Here is a 22,919-nt window from a genome sequence, read left to right on the forward strand (position 1 = left end):
CAAACAGGGCTGCCACAAACATTTTGGCACATACAGGTCCCTTTCCTTTCTTTAGTATCTCTTCCCCAAATTCTTTCTGCCAAAGACTTCCATGACATTGTTTGATCTGGATTCTCCTCATCTCTTTGACTACTTGTTCATTGGGTTCCAACAGTACCATACAATGATTAGTCCCAAACTGTTCTGCTCAGTTCTTTCAGGATTCCTGGCCCCTTAAATGATTTCTACTGCATACAATGGCCAAATTCTCTATCTCCATCTGCTGTTGTCTGTATAGAGTTCCACACTTGAAGTTCACTAATTTGAATTCATCTTTCCCTCCCAAGTAAACACCCCATCCCAGATCCCTATAACAGAAAACATTACCTCCATCCTTCTGGCAGCCTCAAAACTCTTTTCCTTTCCTTGCTCTCACAATGAATTCATTACTGATCATTTATGTTTTGCTACTTCTTTATCTACCTTCATTTCATCATAACATCTTTTTTACAATGAATTAGAATGTCAGATGTTATATATCCACATCTGGGAACCGAAAACATTCTCTTTGCTTTTTCTTGTGTAGAGAATAATGACATCTCCTCCACTGGTTGGGAATTTCTTGAACAGAGATTGTATTTGTCTTTGTTTTGCCTTTCTTTGTATTTATAGCCCTTACCACAATGCTTGACCCATAGTAGATGCTTAATAAGTTGCTATTGAAGTGACTGATTGATACTTGATACTTTGTGAGTCAGAGTAACTTGTACATATCTATATCTATATATCAAATGTTAGAAATACAAGCTCAACCATAGATTGTTCTCATCATTACATTCAAGTGTCTGATTCCTAACACTATACATGGAATTGTTATGACCAAAAACAGTGATTAAGTAAGCCATATAAAATTTTTTCAGAAAGTGTTGTGGTTCATTAATGCTTTTTTTAAACAACCCCCCTGATCTTTCATTTGATTTGTCTTCCTTGAATGCAGCATAAGCAAATCCATTCTCAGTGTAGCAGTGATCTCTGTGTATATTTTACATTATATTTCAGTCTAATGCTTTGGTAGTCTTGGAGAATTCTTCAGTCCCCAATGGCACTGCTTATGAGGCTGGTACGGTTATTATAGCTTTGTCTGGGTGAAGCGAGTTTGTGCATCTGTTTTGCTTTTCTGGCTACATTAGTGATGCATTATTAATGCAGGTAGAAGATGGTTATTTTTGGACTTGGTCAAATTAGGAAAGAAAGAGCATAGAAAGAACATGGGGTGATTTAAGAGAAGGATAATCCTAACCAGGAAGTGGAGAAATGAGTGTTGGGTCTGGAGTTAAAAGAAAGGGAGGAATCATTTAGACTATAGCTTCTTAAACTGTGGGTTGCAGCCTTATGTCTTATAATTGAGAGTAGGGGGGTCAGGAAATTGTAATGAGCAAATGTTTGAGTTGTACACCCTTTTTTTTACATACCTACATACTCAGGATGAAGGAAAAATTTCGTAGAAGAAAAAGGGTCATGAGCTTCTTAAACTTTTCATAGGTGAAAGAATTGAGGGCCAGAGAAGTGAAAACACTGATCCAAGATCTCACTGACAGAAAAATTGGATTTGAATGCAGGTCCAGAGCCAGAGATGATAATTCAGGGAGCTATTAGTTCAAATTCTACCTCTGACAATTATTGACTGTGTAATCTTTATGAGACTCAGACAATGACTGTCCATTGTAAATGGCTGCAATGTGGAACCACAGGCTTGTTGGGAAATTGCAAAGTTCTTTAACAACTTTCAAGTTTCTCCCTGAATCAAAAGGACCATCTGTTCTTTTTGGTGGCAAGGTATGGTTCTGAGTCTCAGATGGCCATGATTTTCAGAGAATTAAAGGTGAGGATGATCCATGATATGGAGAGCAATGTGGAGGCGAGAATGTCACAACACCTTATGGATAAGGGACAGCCCAGGAGAAACTGCTTGAAGGATGCAGAACACAGACTACAGATGGGCTGGTCACACAGCAAGGTCACCTGCCTGAAAAGTTCTTCATTATTGTCTCTGGATAAAACACCTTGATGTTTGTTTATGGCATGATGCATCTTGGGCAGATCTTTATTTTAGAAATCTCAAGCTGATCAGAAAACAGTTTGGAGAGGGGAGCTTAGAAAGAAGGAAACTGATGAGGTAGCTTTTAGGAACCAGTCATGTGACGAGCCTCTGAATGATCTCAGGGGCTGTGTGGTGGAGTGAAGTGAGGCAGGTGCAAGAGTTGTGGACTGAGCACTAGGAGACTCTGGTAATTGACTGGCAATTCCCAAATTGCAGACCTGGAGTACAGAGAAGATGACAGCACCTTCAGCATAAATGGGGGAGAAAGGAGGAGGAATGAATTTAGTCCCTTTGAACAACTGGTATTTGACCATCCCAACGTGGAAAAGGACAAGTTCATAGGGGATTCTCACCTGATAGTGTCTCAGTATCTTGAGACATGGTACACCCTCATTTCTTGGTACTCCCAGAAATCTAAAACCTTAGATTTCTGAAATCTGGGCTGCATGGAAGAATAAGGTGCTTATTATGTCCTAGAGAAGGAATATTCACATGGAGGGGATCCCAATCACTAAGAGAAGCATGACCCCATTTTTAAATTCAGGATTAAAATGCTGCTTTTTTACCCAAATGTTCATGTAGTAGAATCACACTAACTTAAAGGACATTTGTGAAGGGGAAACATTCATTTAGACTCTTCCAAGTGATTAAAGTGGAGGAGTTAATAGCAGTTGGAGGTGGCCCAGGAACTCACTAGGTTCCAAGATTACTTAGATGAGGTTGCACTAATTAACAGATCAATATGATGATAACAATAGTAAAATTGAATTGAAGACTTCAACCACATCTTAAAGGGCATCCAAGAGAAAAAGGAAATAAAACCTGAATGTTGTAAAGGGAAGCCTGAGGTCCCCTGAAAAGTGCATTATAGATCTAGTCGGAAGACAAGGGTGCAAATTCACCTTTGTTCCTTATTCCCTGTGAGACCTTGGGGAAAACCCCATTTTTTTTCCCTTCTGTGAAATGAGGGGATTTGACTAATGATCTCTGAGGCACTTCCAGCTTTAAATATGTGTCCTTGGGATCCACAGGTTTAAAAGTAAAGGATGAAGTTAGATATGAGATGTCAGGAAGAAAGGTGACAGGATACAGCAGAGAGTCCTGGACTTGGGGTCTACAAGACTCCCAGTTCAAATTCTGCCTTATGACCTTTGCAACTTGGCCGATTCACTTGGCCTTTCCAAACCTTGGTTTCCTTATCTGTAACATGGGTATCTTAGTCACATTTTTCTCACAGAGCTTGTATGTAAAGTACCTTGGTGACTTAGATGTACAATATAAAAAGTGAATTACGATTATTATTCTTAATGATTATATAGATTTGTCTAAGAAGAAGGGTTAATTCCTTGAGTCTGGAGTCCTGAGATAACAATAGCAAAGAGTTCTGAGGCCATTCTGGATCCTGCCACAAACATCTTAGAACTGTCTCCAGGGCAGGTAGGTGGTGCAGTGGATAGAGCACCAGTCCTGAAGTCAGGAGGACCTGAGTTCAAATCTAACCTCAGACACTTAACACTTCCTAGTTGTGTGACTCCAGGCAAGTCATTTAACTCAATTGACTCAGGGGAAAAAAAAAAAACCTGTCTCCAGATATCATTGATGTATGGCACAAAAGAAAGAGCCCTGGGTGAGGAGTTCAAATACTACTCCTGGTACTTGGAGTGTCTATGACCTGGGCAAGTTATCTCAATTATCAAAGCCTCAGTTACTTCATCTGTAAAAAGAAGATTGGACCCGAATATCCTTCCAGTTTTAAGTTGAAGGGCAAATAACCCTATATGTTGAGGGATTTGGAGGAAAGAATAGTCAGTAGAGAAAAAAATGATTCAAAAACATGGGATGACATCAAAGAATAGCTACTGCTGGAAATATGAGGGTACCCAGTGAACAAAAGAGCAGAAAGGCATCAGATGGCATCAGACTGCTCCCTTTCTAATGGTTTTATGTAACTCAGCACTGGATGGGGTTGGACAAAGTGACCGCCTTTTAGTCCTGAAATTCTAGGATGCAGTGACTAAATCTCAGGTCTTATGAGCTAACCCAAAGTACTTCCTTTGATCCTGTTACCTCTTTAGTGGAAGAAGCACAGCAAGAACCATAGGAGGGTATTAGCCAGAGGCAACTTGGGAGCTGGCCATCATCTTGTATACGAGGGCTGAAGGCTACGTGGGCAGGTGTAGCAGGCTATAACCAGGACCACATCCCAGACAAGTGACCATCCAGTGTTGGCTGAAAGACTTGAGTTGGGAAGGAGGAAGGATGGATGGCGGAGGCCGGACTACCTCCCATGAAATCTGCCTCTTTGCAACTTCCCCCTCATTCATTAGTCTAGCGAATCGAATTCCTTTGTTAGATGATGCTCTTAAAAAACCTAAGGACAGTCGTCGGGGCCCCCTAGATGTCTTCTCTTTTCCAGGTCAAAAAGGTCCAGTTCCATCCCCTCATCTTCACATGGCACCAAGTTGAAAGGTCATGCAGCTTCTTTATTAAGCAATGGCAACTTCTTGATTTGACAAGTGTCAAGCATCTTCAGGCTAAGAAAATGACCCGTTATCTACTCTTTATCTAGAACTTTTCCCTCTAGAATTCTGAGTAAATTCTGGGTCGGTGACTGTTGCATAGCAGGTACTTTACAGACTGCTCTGTGGCTGAGCATCTTGGAGGGTTAACTGGGGCACCAAGGATTCAACAACTTGTCTGGGGGATGGTTCACTGCCAGGCTATCAGAGGTGGGACTTAGATTCGAACCCTGCTCTTCCTGTCAATATGGCTGGCTCTGTCCATCACCGCACCTCTGGGGAGTCCCTGTTATTTGCCTCTGGACTGTCACTAGTAGTCACTCATTGGGTTGAATTGCTTTGGAGAGCTCCAGGGATATGAAAACTTACAAGAGTCCCCTAGATTTAGGAAGAAGTTCTTCCTTGGCTCTTAGTTGCTGCTCTGAACTGGAGAAATACGGGCATGGGCTACTGACTCAATGTCCACCCAAAGTTCCAAGGCTGGCTATGGGAAGGAGCAGAGGATGTCTTGGATACTCAGTTACTTTAGTGATGCTGGGTCCTAGAACCCTCTCTCCTCTCCAACACACCACCCACACAGGGAGGAGTAGATGGGCTGGACAGAGCCCTGAGTGATTCCGCCCCGGGGGAGCTGGAGGCACAGGGCACAGGCCAGGAGGACTTCCGTCACACATAGTGGAGCTGTTCAGGGCAGCTCCTAAGGACTTTTACCCAGAGACTCTATTTATATAGTCTTTAAGTTAAAAAAAGAAAATTCCCCTCCCCCTTCGTAATTCATTATATCCTGCTTAGAAAGAGAAGCACTCTCTTTCCCTTTCTCCAAAGAAAACTTCAGGTAAAATCAGCCCCACCTCCACTTGCGCTCTCACAAATGGGAATGTCCTGGAGCTGTGCAGCAGGAGCTTTTCTTGCCCATCTGTGACCTCCCCCCCACTCCGTTTCACACCCCCCCCAGTCTTCTCTCGCTATCTGTGTCTTCTCTATGTGTCTCTCTCTGTATGTCAGTCAGTTTCTGTCTCTCTCCGTCCATCCCTTCCTCCCTCTCGTTCTCTTTCTTTCCCTCACTTCTCTTCTCTCTCTCTCTCTCTCTCTCTCTCTCTCTCTCTCTCTCTCTCTCTCTCTCTCTCTCTCCTCCTTTCTCCCTCTCCCTCTTCCTCTCTCTTTCCCTCTTTCTCTTCCTCCCTCCTCCCTAACCCGCCTCCCTCGCTCCCTCCTCCCTGCGCCTCTCCTTCCTCTTGCTCTCCGTCGCTCTCCATCATTCTATCCTATACCTCTCCGCCGGCTCCAGCTTCTCGCTGCCTCCCTGCTCTCCCCCTCCCCCCTCTTTTCCGCAGCCCCGTGCCCCCAGCCCCAGCTTCACTGCCGGGCTCCCTGGGGCCTTGCTGCGCCTTTAAGCTCTCCCCTCCTCCCCGCGGCCCCTCCCGCCCTCGCCCGCGGCCGGTGCCCCCTTCCCTAGTCCCTCCCCCTGCATCCCTGGGTGTCTCCATCCTGCCGCTCGCTCGCTCGCTCGCTCGCTCCCCGGCTGGCTCCGTAGTCCCCGCTCTGTCGGTGGGTCGGGCTTAGCCGCCACCCGCCGCCCGCCGCCGCCGGCCTCGGCCCGAATCTCCTCCTGCCGCCTCCATCCCCTGCCTCCTGGAGCCTCAGCAGCAGCCCCAGCCATGGCCGACATCAAGACGGGCATCTTCGCCAAGAACGTGCAGAAAAGGCTCAACCGAGCTCAAGAGAAGGTGCTCCGGGGAGCGGGGCGGGGTGCGCGCGGGGGCGCGGGGGCGGGGGCGGGGAGAACCAGGGTACGGGACCCGAGAGGAGAGGACCAGGGAGGGGGAGGGGGCGGCTCCGGCCAACGTGTTGGGGAATCCCTCCTCCCTGTGCCCACGGCACCCACGGGGACACACACGCTGCGGCACACACACGGGGACACACAAACACACCACTCACAGTCACAATCACACAAACACATCACTCACGGACACACACATACAAAAACACATCATCCACAAACACATTACTCACGGACACACACAGACAAACATCACTCACGGACACACACAGACAAACATCACTCACGGACACACACAGACAAACATCACTTACGGACACACACAGACAAACATCACTCACGGACACACACAGACAAACATCACTTACGGACACACACAGACAAACACATCACTCACGGACACAAACACATCACACACAACACATCACTCACGGACATACACAAACACACAAACATCACTCATGGACACAGACACACGCAAACACATCAGTCACGGACACACATACACACACATATCACTCAAACACATCGCCACACAAGGACACACAACTTAGAGAAGCACAAGACAGACACATACACAACAACCAGAGATCTGGCAGACACGAACCCGACACTCAGCCGAGCCGCAAAGACCAACTCACATTTATGGACCCGAACTCTGGGATCCTCAGACCGGCCTGCTCCGGAAGTCCCCTCTCCTCCTCCCTTCTCCGCCCCTCCCCCACTATTCGACTTCCCTCTTTCCCGGAGATTAGGGGTGTCGGGCGCGTGGGGAGCAGCACACCTGGGTGACGGGAGGAAGAGTTGCCTTGGAAAGGGCCAAGGAGTATCGGGAGGAAGCAGCAGTAGCTGCTGGAGGGGGCTTTAAAGGAGGGATGCGGGCCGGAGGGGGATTTGCGAGCATCCTTTCCCGGGTCCGCGGGGCGCGCATAGGGGTTGCACACGCGCACTTTCGTTCCTACCCACCCGCGTGGGTGTCTCCCCCCCGCAGAGGTCGCCAGTGACCTATCTCCCTGAGGGGGTGGGGGTGGAGGTCAAGGGGCTGGACCCAAGGCTTAGGCTTGCCGGCCGGAGCCGGGAGCTGACGGAGAGGAGAGCTCTCCTGGCAGAGGGAACACGGCGTCCGCGTCCCCGGCTCTGGCATCCTCCTGCACTTGGCTGCAGCGGGACGGAGAGATGCAGGGAAGTGCTGCCCATCGCTCCCTTGGACGGGGGAGGGAAGCCGCTGGCTTGTTAGCCGAGCAACTCCGAGCTGGGAGCCGAGAAAGCCAGGGTCCATCCGGGCTGCGTGCGGCCAGGGCGCGTTGGTGCAGTGTGTCCCGAGCACGCGGACCCAGGCCTCTCGGGCTCTGGCCTGCGCCGCCTCTACCACCCCGAGGGGCTGGCTGGCGACGGGGAGGGGGGAGCCTTGGAGCCGACCTGACCCTCACGAGAAGAGGCAGAGCATCTCCGGTTCTGGCGGCTGGCAGCCCCCTCGCGACGATGCCCTCTGCCAGTGGGCGGAAGAAGCAGCCGCTCCTTCTGTCCAGGGCTACATTCAAGGCATTCTGGAGCTCAGGAATGGCCCCTCTGCGGGACTACGGACAGCAAGGCCGCCTCACGGCTGCGCCCCCGAACTCCCTAATATTTGTGCTTTGCATGCAAGGGGTGGGGGCGGGGTAGGAGGGCTCCTCCACCGGGGCTGAGCCGGGGACCGGGAAAAGAATCTTCCTGGCAGTGACAATGGCGTGCCTCCCAGGCCGGCTTGCGTTCACGTGGTGGCAAGATTTTCCACCCTGGGGAGGGCCCCAGGTGTGCAAGCCGAGGCTCTCCCTGGAAGGCGGGCAGGCCTTGGCTGCCTCATTTTTGCAATTAACTCGCACCTTCCGGGCTTCTGCCTCCAGCCCTACATTTATAACCCTGGGAGAGCTGGGGGTTGGGGGAGCTCCTGGAGAAGGCCCGGTCCCCGAAGGAGGGCGTCCTCGGGGATCCAGTCCTGGTGCCCCTGCGGCGCGGCTCGCACATGCCCACTGCCAGCCTCGTAAGAGGATTGTCATTCTTTTAATATCCACCCAAGCCCTTCTTGAGCACCTATGACCTGTCTCCTGGGCGGCTCGAGACAGCTCAGTGACCCACTCTTCCAAGTGCTTCCTGCAGGGTTTCCGGTCTTCAGAAACTAGACTACTGGGGCACTTGGAATCCGGGCTGGCTTCTTTTCCTCGTTTTGAGATGTTCCATTTTTCCTAACTGTATTTACTCTTGTCTCTTCCCTGTCTCGCCTTCAGAATGAATACGGATTGTCTAGATGGCGTTACAAGAGATCCACCCCCATCTTTAAAAAATCTCTCTTTTTGTTCTTGTTCTTCCTTCCCTTCCTTTTTTCCTTCCTTCCTTCCTTCCTTCCTTCCTTCCTTCCTTCCTTCCTTCCTTCCCTCTCACTCACTCACTTCCTCTCCTTTTCCTCTTCTAACTTTCTCCCCTTTTCTTCCTCCTCCTCTTCCTTCTCTTTCTCAGCTGGTGAAATGCATGCTGGTATATTAGACAACACTGGATTTAGTACTAAGGGACTGGAACTTGAATGCCAGCTTACTATGGTGATCTTGGATGAGATGTAGTTACACCGAAGAGAACAGAGGTCTTGGAGTTAGAGGAACAGGGTTCTTCTTCTGCCTCTGTTACTGGCTAAGTGACCAAGAGGAAAATCATCACCTCCCTGTCACTCAGTTTCTTGACTGCAAATTAAGTGGCACTAGATGCCCTCTAATGGCCTTCCAGAAATGTCTATTTATGATTCGGTGACCTTTCTGAGCCTCTTTTTTCTCACTTGCAAAATGAGAGATAATAAATCCTGTGCCTTTTGGGGAAAAAGGTTGTTTTGAAGATCTAGTGAGAAATCAGGTGCTATATAAAAGGCAAAGCATGGCTTGTCTAGTTATTGTTATTATTGATATTAATCATAATCATTATTTGGTGATCATGATGGGACCTTGTAGAAAAATAGAGAAAAGAACAAAAATGACAAGAAAAAAGAGAGGTGTGGTGATGAGTAAATGAAAACATCTTCACTAAACTTGGGAAAACACAAGACACTTGTCAAATGAAAAGATTTTTATTTTTCCACTTTCAATCTTTTATTTTTAATTAATTCCATGTAAAAATTTTATATTTTATTGTTAAAAATTTTGAGTTGCAAGTTCTTTCCTTTCCCTCCCTCCTCTTTTTCCTCATTGAGAAGACAAGTGTGTGTAATCATGCAAAACATGAATATAGATGTATATATATATACATATTAAATAGAACAATTTGGATGATCATTGTCCTTTTACTTTTTATTTTTAGCTCTATGTTCTCTCCTTCCTTTCACCTTCTCCACACCCACTGAGAATGCAAGAAACATGATACCTCTTATAATATACAGCCATGCAAAATATATTTCTACATTAGCCAAATTCTCAAAAAAATTAAAGGAAAATATGCCTTAAAGTGTACTCTCAGTTCATCAGCTCCCAGTATGGAAGTTTAGCATTTTATATCAAGAGTCCTTTATATTTGTGGTGGATCATTGTATTGAGCTGAGTTAATAGATCATTTACAGTTGATTTTCCTGAAAATATTGCTGTTACCGTGTGCATTGTTCTTTTGGTTCACTTTGCATCAGTTCATATATATCTTTCCAGGTTTTTCTGAAACTACTGCCATCATCTTTTCTGACAACACAATACTATCACTTTCATAATCTGTTCAGACATTGCCCTATTGATGGGCGTCCCTTCAGGTTCCAATTCTTTGCTACCACAAAAAAGAGCTGCTATAAATATTTTTGTACGTGACTCATTTTCCTTCTTCTTTGATGAATGATTGTTTTCACTGAAAAGGATGTGGTGTGGTGGGAATGGATTTGGAAGCAGGAAGAACTTTAGTTCAAAACCAGCCTCAGACATTTACTAGCCTTGTGACCCCTGGCAAGATCCTTAAAATCTCTTTGCTTCAACTTTATCATATTAAAAATATATAATTCCCAGAATTGTTGTGAGACCCAAATGAAAAAATGTCAGTAAAATACTTTGCAAACTTAAAAGTAGTAAAGAAATGTGGGTGGTACTATTATTGCATATCAATTTTACACCTTTTTTTTTTTTACCTCTTTTTTACCTCTTTTCAAAGAAGCAGCTGGAAGGCATAATGGATAGAAGGCCTGTGCCTCAATTTCTTCAGCTGTTAAAGTGGAAATAATTCGAGCACCTACCTCTCAGAGTATATATACTCACACAATATAATATTTATAAAATGTTTAACACAGTAGCTGACTTATAGTAGGTACTTAAAAATGCTTATTTCCTTACCTACCACAAAGAAATCTCATTTGAGGTGTATGATCCTTATTTGGCACCAATCGGTCAAGAAACACTTATTAATGTCTGCCAAGCACTGTGCTACCTGGCCATGTTCCTCAGACAAAACCAACTCCCATGATGCTGGCTGGGTGATGGTCCCTGTGTGAACATTGTCTCTCTGTACTTTTGTGCTGGTCTTTATAAGTTGCTAGGAATAAAGAATCCATCACGCGTCACCTTGTCGCACCGTAAACTGAGGTAGACTGATGCTGTGCTCATGTAGTCAGGGTCAAAGGCTTCATTCTTTTGTAAAGATGGACGTGCTCCATGGCAATAGGCGATTTTCAATACTCATCCTTCAATACCCACTTGCCACTTGAAGACAAAGTGACCGAGTGGGTGTGAAACTGTGGTGGAAGGATCGGTCCATTTTTGATATTCCCAGTGTCTAGTACAGTACGTGGCACAAAGTAGATGCTTAATATATGTTTGTTGCTTGGTTTGACTGATGACTAGTCAACTTTGAATAAAGAAAATGTTACCCTTGGAGGTTTCATTGTGTTCTTCCATTCTGTTCCTTCATTTAGCCCCATTCCCTTTTCTAGCATCTTTAGTTTCTCCCTTTCCACCGGAAGCTTTTTTCTGTGTCTACAGAATGTAGTGTTCTCATCTTAAAACAAGAGCAAATTCTTCCTGGCTCCCACTCAATACTTCCAATTGAAGTATTTCCTTCCTTTCTTTTCCTTTCCTCTCTGTCAAATTTGTTACATTTCTCTGCAGTTATGGCCCTACCACATAATGTTCTCTTCCCACCTTTTATCTGATCCCTCCATGTCACTGATGCTGGTGGCCACATCCAGAAGAACCTTGATTTCATGGTCTTTGACATCTCTACAACATCTGATACCCCTGCCTCTTTCATAAACCGTCCAGTTGTCCTCTTGCTGTGTTTTCTGTGGCACTGGCCTGTCCTGGCTTCTTCCTAACACTCTTGTTGCTCCCCATGTTGGCATTCCCCCAGAAGTCTATACTCAGACCATTTCTCTTCCCTCTTACCTGAGCTTTTACCTGCTCCTAAGGTTTTGACTATTGGCCCACATGAATGTTTCTTCTTTCCTTTTTCTGTACATCTATAATAATTGCTATCCAACTCTTTTAGTAATTAATTTCGTCCTGCTGTGTGGTATCTCTTTCAGATTTTTGTTGGGCTATTATTTAAATCTTAGATTGTAACTGAACTTTTCATGTTGTAATAATCTGGGGGAAAAATATGTTTTCATAGTTCTGCTTAAAAAAATCAGCTCTTAAAGTCCAAGATTGCTGAGATACAGCTAAGCCAACAATTCATGTGAAGAACATTTAGGGGTCAATTGTCTGTAGAAATCCATAGCGTGACATGAAATCTCAAAGGGCTAATGCTATCCTAGATTACATTGGAATACATAGTGATTATAACAAGGTTAAGGATTAGTTTTCTGTTTGGTGCTCTGGTCATATCACAGGGCTCTAATTCTGCATTCAATCCGAGCAGCACATTTTAGGAAGGAAATCAGCAAGATGGAACGTATGCAAAAGAGGGTAATTGTGATGGAGAAGAAACCAGAGATCATTCCATAAAAAGATTCATTAAAAGAACTGGAGGTGTTTAACCCAGAGAAGGGAAAACAAAAGGTGCATGAAAGTTGTTTTCAGGTAAATGAAGTGCCATCAGATGATAAAGAGAGTCAGCTTATTTTGCATGAATTTAGAGAGAAAATTAGAAGCAAAGGGTAGAAGTTTCCCAGAGAAAGATTTTAGATTTGATGTAAGAAAACTCTTCCCAATAATCAGAGCTGTCCAAAAATGGAATGAGTCTTTTGGGAGGCTGTGGGCTTTCCTATATTGGAGATCTTCAAGAAGAAATAGGATTACTTGGGTATTTTGTAGTGACAATTCTTATTCAAATATGGCTAGAACTAGGTAGCCTTTGAAGTCCCTATCGGCTCTGAGATTCTGTGATTCTATGATTCATATAACTGTTGGTATTCACAATATGAGATCCTTGTCCAATGACTAACTAGTTGACATACAACCAGAGGAAATGAACCACATTCAATATTGATGTTCTTGTTATAAATGAAAAAACAAGACATAAGTTTATTAAAACAGAGTGAAGAGAAAGTTCAACATGTAATAGCAAATACAAGCATTGATGCAGCTGGTTTTATCATATGCCCAAAGACAACTAGGAACATCATTTCATCAATCCTTGGTCATCTCATCTTTTGTCCTTAGTGATTATTAATTTTTTTGCTAAGGCAATTGAGGTTAAGTGACTTGCCTGGGGTCACACAGCCAAGGAAGTGTGAAATGTCTGACACTAGATTTGAACTCAGGTCTTCCTGACTTCAGGGCTGATGCTCTATCCACTACACAACTAGCTGCCCCTCTTAGTGATTATAAACAAAAAGATTACCTTAAAATAATTTCATCTTGCTCAACAAAATCTGTTTTGAAGGATGAAGAGAGAGCTAGAGAAGTTATACAAAGAACCTGATGGGATCCTTCAAAACGATTCCTTACATACATATATTGGCAAGTGGAAAGTCAGTGCTTAGGTACAAGTGAATCTGGGATGATGGAAATGCTCAGAAAAAACCTTGGCTATAGTTCTGACAAAGGAATGTTCCTCTGATAGTCTCCCTTGGTCACATTTGGGGCATGGAGAATCTCAGACCTAACATTCAGTGGAAGAGTTCTGCCGCCACCATCCTTATTCTCCATGGCAACAGTTGTTTAAATGGTTTCAGACAGCTAGTGAATTTGCAGGACTGAGAAGACTGAATTTTCTGGGTTAAATGAACATTTTCCATCTATTTCAGTCAACTGCTGGCTCTATCTACAATTCCTTAAGGCATCTGTTTCCAAAACTCACGGGACTTAGGCTTAGGGCTAGAAGGGATGTTAGAGAACATCACATATATACACCTATTTTATAGATATGGAAATGGAGGAACAGCAAGGCGAAATTACTTACCTGGGGACACACTACTGGGTAAGGACCTAAGGCAAGATTTGAATAGGAGTCTTCCTGATTGCCAAGAAAGTTCTCTATGTATCATAAAAGTGTGCCTCTCAGTGTCCCATGGTGCATCTCCATAAAATCCCCTTTGTAGTTTAAAAAAAATAACAGCATATAGTTTTAATCTATAGGGAAGATCATTTCATTCTAGAAATCCATGATTTTTTAAAATTTATTTATTTAGCCTTCTATTCTTTATAAATTTTGAGTTCCAAATTCTCTCCCATCCCTCTTCTCACTCACTAATAATGCCTTCCAGCCATCCTCTGTGCATGTCAAATCATGTAAGACATATTTCCATGATCATCATGTCACTAAAAAGCAAAAACACCAAAAGAAAACAAGAATACTTCAATTGACACTTATAGGTCATTAGTTCTCTCTCTGGAGGAGGATATTATTTTGCCACCATTCTTTTGGAATTGTCTTAGATCGTTGCTTTGACTGAAGTAGCTAAATCTTTCACGTTTGATCATTATTATTATAACATTTGTTATTACTGAAGATTGTGATCTCCCAGTCTTTTCACTTTACTTTCCATCAGTTTGTATTTTTTTTTTCTGAGCCATTCCCCTTATCATTTCTTATAGCACAATAGTAGTTCTTCACAATCATGTATATCAACTTCTTTAGTCATTCTTCAATTGATGAACAACATCCCCTTGGCCAATTCTTAGCCACCACAAAAAGAATTGCTGTAAATGTTTTTATATTCATAGATCTTTTCTCCTTTTTTTAAAAAAAAATTCTTTGGGATAGACCTAGTAGTGGTATCAGTGGGTCAAAGGTTATGCACAGTTTTGTAGCTCTTTGGGCATAGTTCCAAATGATCCTCCCAAATCACTGGACCAGTTTACTACTCCACCAAACAGTTCACTAGTGTGGCTCTTTCCCTTTGCCCTTCTTCATTTGTCCTTTCTTATAGATCTGAGATGGTACCTAAAAAGTGTTTTAATTTGCCTTTTTCTAACCAATAGTGATTTAAAGCATTTTACATGATTATAGATTACTTTGTTTTCTTCTGAAAATTGCCTGTTTATATCATTTGGGGAATAGCTCTTGTTTTTTTTTTTAATAGATTTGATTCATTTCTATACTCAACATATTTTATAAATGAGGTTTTTATCAGAGAAATTGCTGTAAAAAGTTTGATATTTCATTTTCCATGATACTTTTTAACAAAATGATGTTTCCCTGATTATCCCCGTTAATTTTATCTATTTTTGTTTTTGCTTTGACATGATGATTGCTACCCCCTGCTTATTTTTTCCTTCAGTTGAAGCATATAAGATTCTGCCCCAGTCCTTTATTTTAACTCTTTCACTTCTGTTTCAACTGTATGTCTTGTAAACCAAACTTCTCAAACTGTGGGTTGTAACCCACATATGGAGCTGAATGTGGGCTCATGAAAAATTGGCAGCAATAATGTAAAAGCCAAAAATTAATTCCAAATCATACGTGTAATGAATCTGAGGTGTCTCTGGAAGTACTTGCTGATTCTGTTTCTTGCAACTTCACTGCAATCTTGGTTCTGGATACACAACATGCACTTTATATCATGCATGTATGAATGCTGCCAGAAATACTTTGTCTCAGATACAAGATGAGGTCACGTACAGATTTTTTGAGTGAAAAGGGGTCACAAGTGAAAAAAGTTAAGGAATCCCTGTTGTAAACAACATATCACTTTATGCTGGAATCTAATCCATTCTGTTGAGTTCCTCTGTTTTATGGGTGACCTTATCCCATTCACAGTCAATTATGATTATTAACCGTATATTTCTCTCCATCCTATTTTCTTATTTCTCCTCTCTTGTTATCCTGTCTCTCCTCAAAAGTGCTTCTAATCACTTCTTCCCTTAATCTGTCTTCCTTTATATATACTTTTTCTTATTTCTTTCTCTTCATATTTCCCTATTGGGTAAGTTATATTCCTATACACAACTGAGTGTATGCATTTGAATTATGTATTATACATTATATATTATATATACATATGTATATAAATATGTGTATGTATATATGCATATGGATACATATAAACACATATACATACATATATTCTTTCCCCTTTAAACCAATTGTGATGGGACTGAAGTTCAAGCATTGTCTGCCCACCTCCCTTCCTGTCCTCTCCCACTATAAAAACTCTTCGTTATGTGTCTCTTTTAGGTAAGACATTTTCTCCCATTCTGCCTCTTCCCCCATTTTCCAGTGCATCTCTCTTTCTCACCCCTTCATTTTTTTGTGATCCTTCCAACATAATAGACTACCATCCATGCCTTCTATGGAAACTCTTTTTAACTGCCCTAATAATGATAACATTCTTAAGAGTGACACAAATCATCTTCCCATATAGGAGTATAAACAGTGTAACTTTGAAACCTTTATGATTATTTTTTCATGGTTATCTTTTAATGTCTCTCTTGAGTCTTATATTTGAATGTCAAATTTTCTATTCACCTCTGGTCTTTTCATCAGAAATGCTTGAAAGTCCTCTATTTAATTTTAAACCTCCATTTTTTCTCCTCGATAAATAGATTATTCTTGGTTGTAACCTTAGCTCCTTTGTCCTTCAGAATATCATATTCCAAGCCCTCTGATTCTTTAAGGTAGAAGCTGCTAAATGGTGTGTTTTTCTGACTAGCTCTCTGTTTGAATTGTTTCTTTCGGGCTGCTTGTAATACTTTCTCCTTGATTTGGGAGTTTTGGAATTTTCACTTTGTGATCTCTTTTTTAAAAAATCATTAATGGATTCTTTAAATTCAATTTTAGTCTAATCTAAGATCTAAGATATCAGGGCTATTTTTCTTGATAATTTCTTGAAATATGATGCCTAGGTTTTTTCTTTAATCGTAGCTTTCAGGTAATCCGGTAATTCCTAATTACTTCTCTTTGATCTATTTTCCAGGTCAGTTGCTTTTCCAAAGAGATTTTTCACATTTTCTTTTGCTTTTTTTTATTCTTGTGACTTTGTTTTATTGTTTCCTAAAGTCTCATGAAGTCATTAACTTTCACTTGCCTCATTTTGGATTTTAAGGAATTACTTTCTTCAGTAAATTTTTGTATAATCCCCCCCTTTTTAACCACTAGTCCAATTCTGTTTTAAGGGGATATTTTCTTCAGTATTTTATGCTCCTTTCTCCAAGCTGTTAATTCTCTTTTCATAGTTTTCTTACATCAGTCTCATTTCTTTTCTCAATTTTTCCTCCCCCACTAATCTCTTTCCTTAATTATATCAGTAGTCCTTGGTAAGTTTGGATCCAGCTAGCATTTTTTGAGGCTTTGTTTATAACTATTTGCATATTGTTATGGTCTTCTGAGCTTATCATGATCTTCTGTGCCACTGTCGTAGCTTTTTATAGTCAAAATTTTCCTTGTTTGCTTTTTTCCCCATCTTCTTTCTTGACTTTGAACTTTACATTAAAGTTCAGCTCTGCTCCCCTGCGAGAGATGAGGAATTGTCCCAAGCTCCAGATGCTATTTTCAGACATAGTTCCAGGGGTGTGCGAGTTTTCAATACTTCCAAGATGGTGGTGTTAAATCTTTTTTTTTTTTTTTCATAACTTTCTTACATCATTTCTTTTCTCAATTTTTTCTCCACTACTCCCCATGCCTTAAATGCAGTTTCTTCTTATCTCCACCTTGTGTAATTTCCAAGTTTATTGATACCCAGAGCATTTATACAAATATAGGCAGCATGACTGTCCCTGCAAGGAGTATGGAGTCTAAGGGATGGGGCAGAACACACATAGAGAATTGATGGAAAAGGAGGATCAATATAGTGGGGATCTATAAAAGCCTCCTCCCAAATAGGGCCTTTTTTGATCTCTCTCTCTCTCTGTCTCTCTGTCTCTCTCTATATATGTATATATGTATACATATATACATATGTATATATGTATACATATGTGTGTATGTATATATATATATGTATATATATATATATATATATATATATATATATATATATATATAATATATATATATATATATATAAAACTTCCTTATTTGGGCATACATTATCCACTGTCCTTCCCTTCCTTCTTTGACTCCAAAATAACATGGAAGCTCTTTGAGGGCAGGGAAATGTTTGGTTTTGTTTTTGTATCCCTTGCACTTAGCATAGTGTCTGGTGCATAGTAAGCACTTAATAAATGTTTATTGGATTAGATTTAAATGATCACTTCCTTTAAAAACAACTATACATGCAAAATAGGCCTTCACTCTTGCCAAGTTGGTTTATAAACAGGTAGTTCTATACTTTTCTTCTGGAATTGTGTTCTAGCTGGAAAATGGTAACTGTTTTGAGAAACCCATTTTGGGAGAGGTCCAGTTAGCTTTTATCTCATCCTGTGTGGAGCAGGTCTTGATTGTCTTTGAATTATCCCCAGTTCAGACTCTCTTGGCCCTCTGACTCCACTGAGATCAATTGCTTGTTCATAACTGATTCAGGGCCTGAATAATAAGCTATATACAAAGCTTGTTTTGTAGTGGCCAACTCAGCTCTGACCCTACTTGTCTTCAGGGGGTTATGAAAGGCATGTCTCTTTCTTTCTTCTGGGTTACCCCGAATTTTGATGGGGACCCTTATATTCTTTCATGTTACATACACAGTAGAAAATTGGGGTTAATGAGAAGGATTCACTTATTTTAAGGCCATCCTAAACATTAGTGGGCACAGTCGGTCATGAGTTTTTCTTTTGGAGAAAATAGAAAAATCAGGCATTGACTGGCTGTGTAAAATAAAAAAAAAAAAAAATCCCAGAAAGGAATTTTCTGTGTCAGCTATTTCCTCATACTGAATGAAGTACATAGAGAATCAACTTGGAAACTAGAGGACATGAATTTGAATTTCAATTCCGTCACTCACTGAATCTGTGACCTGATAAAAGTCATATCACCTTTTAGACTCAGTTTCTGCGTCTGTTAAATAATGAAGAGATTGGACTGATATTTGAAATACCTTCTGATTCAGATCTCATAACAAACTCTGGGATGCACTAATAAAGGGTTCTTTTGTATAGTGATGTGTCCTTTAAATGAGCATGTGTTCATAAATGACAAATCACATCAGAATTCATCTCCTTCGTGGGCAGGGAGACCAGCTAAGAGACTGGGAGAAAAGGAGCAATTTTTTTTGGCTCCAAACTATGATTTCATTGGTATAGGGAATTCCAACAGAGGAAACTCCCTCCACTCATGCAGACTAGTACTGATAAATTGCATTGCAATTTATAGTCTTAGATAGTTACTTGGATCATTGAGAAGTAAAATGATTTGCTTATGTTCACATGACTAAAATGTGTCATGGGTCAGTGGGATTTGAACCTAGCTATTGCTCTCTCTCTGCTTTGGCATGTGACCTCTCTGAAAAGGAAACGTTATACTGGAATTTCTTAAAAGCGCTTGAAAAAGCCCCTCACAAAGTCATTATGAACAAGAGGAAGATGTGACAGAGAAGGGGTAATAGGTAGATTAAAGACAGGATGAATAAGCAGACCAAATGACTGATTTGTTGAAGCACATCAAATGGAAGGGATGTCTCCAATGAAATGCCATAGAGCTCTAGATTGAAAAAATCATTGGTATAAAGACAGGATGGAGAAGATATGGCCACACAGTTGGAAAGAATCTGGGGGTTTGAAGTCTTCTTAATGGATTGCAAGTTTAATATCAATTATATTACTGAGAAATCTAAAAAAGCAAATATAACCATTCATTAGCAATGAACAAATGCTAGTTGATTTGATTTGTCAAATTGAATAGTGGAAACTCTCTTCAAACTCTGGGTTAATGGCAAAATCTCTGGGTCAATTGGAATACTGAAGGAGGGACAGGCTTAGGGCTACATGTTGTTTTAGGTCAAATCATCTGATCATGTTCCTGATGGAATTGTAAATATTTAATAGAATTAGTGTAGAAGATAAAAGCAGTGATAGTCCCACTGTACTCTGCCCAGGTCAGATCCCATCATTAGAATTGTATTTAGTTCAGTTCACCATCTGTGAAGGATGTCGCCATTCTAGAACTGGTCCAGAGGAGGCTATTCAAAATAGGGAGGCAATTTGAAATCAAGCTCTCTCAAGTTGGTGGAAGGAATGGAGATGTTCAGCCTGGAGAGATCATAGATGGAAGACTCAATAGATTAATGTTCCTTGAGAAATTAAAAGAGAAAATGGCCTCCAGCAACTAAATAGATTCTATTTTGTGTAATTATGAAAAAAAAATCTGAACAAGAATGGTGCAGGAGAAGAAGTGGTAGCTTGTGAATCAAGGGATACCTGACTCTTGGCAGCTCGGATTTCACATGAGGGTATTTTACACAGAGAGTCCTCAGACAGAGAACAAACACATATTCCTTCATCCAAGTCATAACCAGTTGCATAACATTATTTCCCCTCCTGCTCAACTAACTTCATCTTAGGTATCCTTATTCTTATGGGATTTTCATGTCCTGAATTACAGAACTGATCTCAAAATGAATTTTGTGCTGCTTTTATTCAGGCTCTAAATTTGCTTGTTATAATTCTGGTGATTTATGTGAAGGAAGTGGACAGCATAGTAACCAATTTCATCTTCTCTAAAGTTAGCTCCTCTTTGTTGTCTATGAGTGTGTGTATATAAGTATGCACATATATACATACACACATATACATCTACATCCACATCCACACACACAAACACAGGTACATTTTTGTGTGTTGTCTCTCCCAGTGGAATATGAACTCCTCGAGGTCAGACTCGGTTTTGCTTTTGCCCTTGTGCTCCCAGTACTTAGCAGAATGGCTGATATGTGGCAGGTGCTTAATAAATACTTGTCCACTGATGAATACATTAAAGCTCCAAGCCCTGTGCCTTACATTTGGCAGAACAATGAACAGATGCTAATTGATTTGATTTGTCAAATTGAATGGTGGAAATTCTCTTCAAGCTTTGGGTTAGTGGCAAAATCTCTGGACAATGAGAATACCGAAGGAGGGACAGGCTTAGGGCTCTATGTTGTTTTAGGTCAAATCATGTGGTCACGTTCCTGATGAAATGCAGAGGGAGGTCAGCACTCTGGGAAGCTCAACATTAGGAGAAAACAGCTGACGGTGCACATATCACTTAACAGCAGGATCCCAGACTGGTCCCAACTCATGTTTCCCTTTGTTCACCCTCTAATATGGGAAGTGCTTTCTGGGTCACCAGAAATCCTAGGGCTGGTCACCAGCATTTTTCTACAATTATTTTATGGAAACTGTTGCTTGTTTGTTCTTTAAATAAAAGGTGGTGGTGGGGAGTAATGGCTCACTTCAACTTCAATAAAGTAATTCTAGTTAACATAGTTGATTAACTATTTAAAGAATTAGCTCTCACATTGGCGAAATTCTCTGGACAAAGTATCCCTTTCCTCCTTCCATCCAATTTCCACTTGGGTCTGCCTCCTCAGCTCAAATTCTCCTTAAAGTTTCTTGTGGGAATCTGCCCCTGACATTTTCAAGGCATAGTAGAAATGGACTGTGGTCTTACTCTGATTCTTGATTTTACTTCTAACTCTTCAGTCTGTTCCCTCCCCACCTATTTCTAGATTCTAGTTTTTTAGTTTGTTTTCACTGTGTTTTTTCCATTTTTATCATTGTGATGCACAGTACTTAGAACAATAGCTGATCCTTAATAAGTGCTTAATTAATGCATGTTCTTTAATTAATTTTTAAGCATCTATTCACCCATATTACTGTTTTGTGGAGACTCCAGGGTCCTCAAACTACAGCCCGCGGGCCAGATGTAGCAGCTGAGGACGATTATCCCCCTCCCCCAGGACTATGAAGTTTCTTTATTTAAAGGCTCACAAAACAAAGTTTTTGTTTTTACTATAGTCCGGCCCTCCAACAGTCTGAGGGACAATGAACTGGCCCCCTATTTAAAAAGTTTGAGGACCCCTGGCAGACCATTGAAGTACTTCTTAGAAATGTGAGTGCCTCTGAAATGCACAGAATTGAGGAATCAAATTTCAGAGTTCAAAGGGACTTGGGTAGCCATTGGATCCAACACATAATCCAAGAAGTAGTTGTCAGATCCCTGTTGCCATGCCTATGAGAAGAAAGCTACCGATTCCCAAAGATGGAGGCTACATTTAGAGGTCTCCAATAGGAGTGAGGTGAGGAACTAGACAATGCAGCCTAAACTGGCTTCTTTGCAACTTTCATTCATTGGTACTGGTTCTCCCCTTCGGGGCCAAGAAATGAGTTTGATTCATTCTCATGTAATGGCCCCAGATACTTAAGCAGAGATCCCAAATCCCTCTGGATTCATCTCTTCTGTATGGTGAGCCTTCCAGGCTCATGTACCATGGACTCAGGGCTTCCCCATCCTCTGAGCCCTTTCCTATTTTTCAGACTTCCTAGATTTTAGCATTTAGTGCTGAGCTCATCCAGCTGTTGTCTAATCAGGGGAGCATCTAGGACAGAGGAACCTTTTTGGTCATCCCTGGAAATTCTCTCTCTGTTTTGACGGAGCCCAGGATCATATTTGATCTTTTGGCTGCAATGTTAATAACTACCATCAGAATATGCAAAGAGTATTCCAGGCATGGGGGCAGCCACTGTCGTGTAGGGAACAGGAGGCATGACAATATGGCTGGATGATAGAGGGCAAAGGTGAGAATAATGAATAGCAAGAATGGACAGAGAGCAAAGGGCCACATTGTGATAATCTTTAAAAACAAAGTTTGGTCCCAGAGGCAGTAAAGAGTCATCGGGATTTTTTGAGGAGGGGAAAATTTATGCTTAAAGAAAATCACTTTGTCAGCTATTTGGAGGATGGATTAGAGTGGGAAGAGTCTTAAGACAGGGCTTTTAATTAGATAATTTTTACAATTTTGAGATGAGAGATAATGAGGGCTGACATTAAAATGATGATTATGAGTTGAGAGAAGGAAATATGGGTTCAAGATGCTAGAAAGAAAGAAAATATAATATTCAGTAATCTACTAGATGTATCATTGAGCAAGAGGGAGGGGGTGACGTAAAGGCTGTGATCTTGGGAGATTGAGAGGGTGATGAGATCTTCAATAGAAACAGGTAGTCTGGAAGAGAGGACAGTTTATAGTTTTGTTTTTGACCTGTTGAGATTCCTATAGAACATCCAGTGTGACAATGATGAGGTTTAGATTTGGGGTATC

General features: G+C 41.6%; 1 protein-coding gene across 2 annotated transcripts in view; it reads left to right on the top strand.

Moving 5' to 3' along the window:
• Positions 1–5,739: 5,739 nt before the first annotated feature.
• AMPH (amphiphysin) overlaps positions 5,740–22,919 on the top strand; it is a 184,780-nt gene continuing 167,600 nt past the window's right edge. For both annotated transcript variants that reach the window (XM_051978706.1, XM_051978716.1), the window contains exon 1: positions 5,740–6,326. In XM_051978706.1, coding sequence (XP_051834666.1) covers positions 6,258–6,326 — 69 coding nt within the window. In that variant the 5' untranslated portion in view covers positions 5,740–6,257. The remainder of the gene's footprint in view (positions 6,327–22,919) is intronic.

The sequence above is a fragment of the Antechinus flavipes genome, chromosome 1, assembly GCF_016432865.1.
Source record: "Antechinus flavipes isolate AdamAnt ecotype Samford, QLD, Australia chromosome 1, AdamAnt_v2, whole genome shotgun sequence".
NCBI lineage: Eukaryota > Metazoa > Chordata > Mammalia > Dasyuromorphia > Dasyuridae > Antechinus > Antechinus flavipes.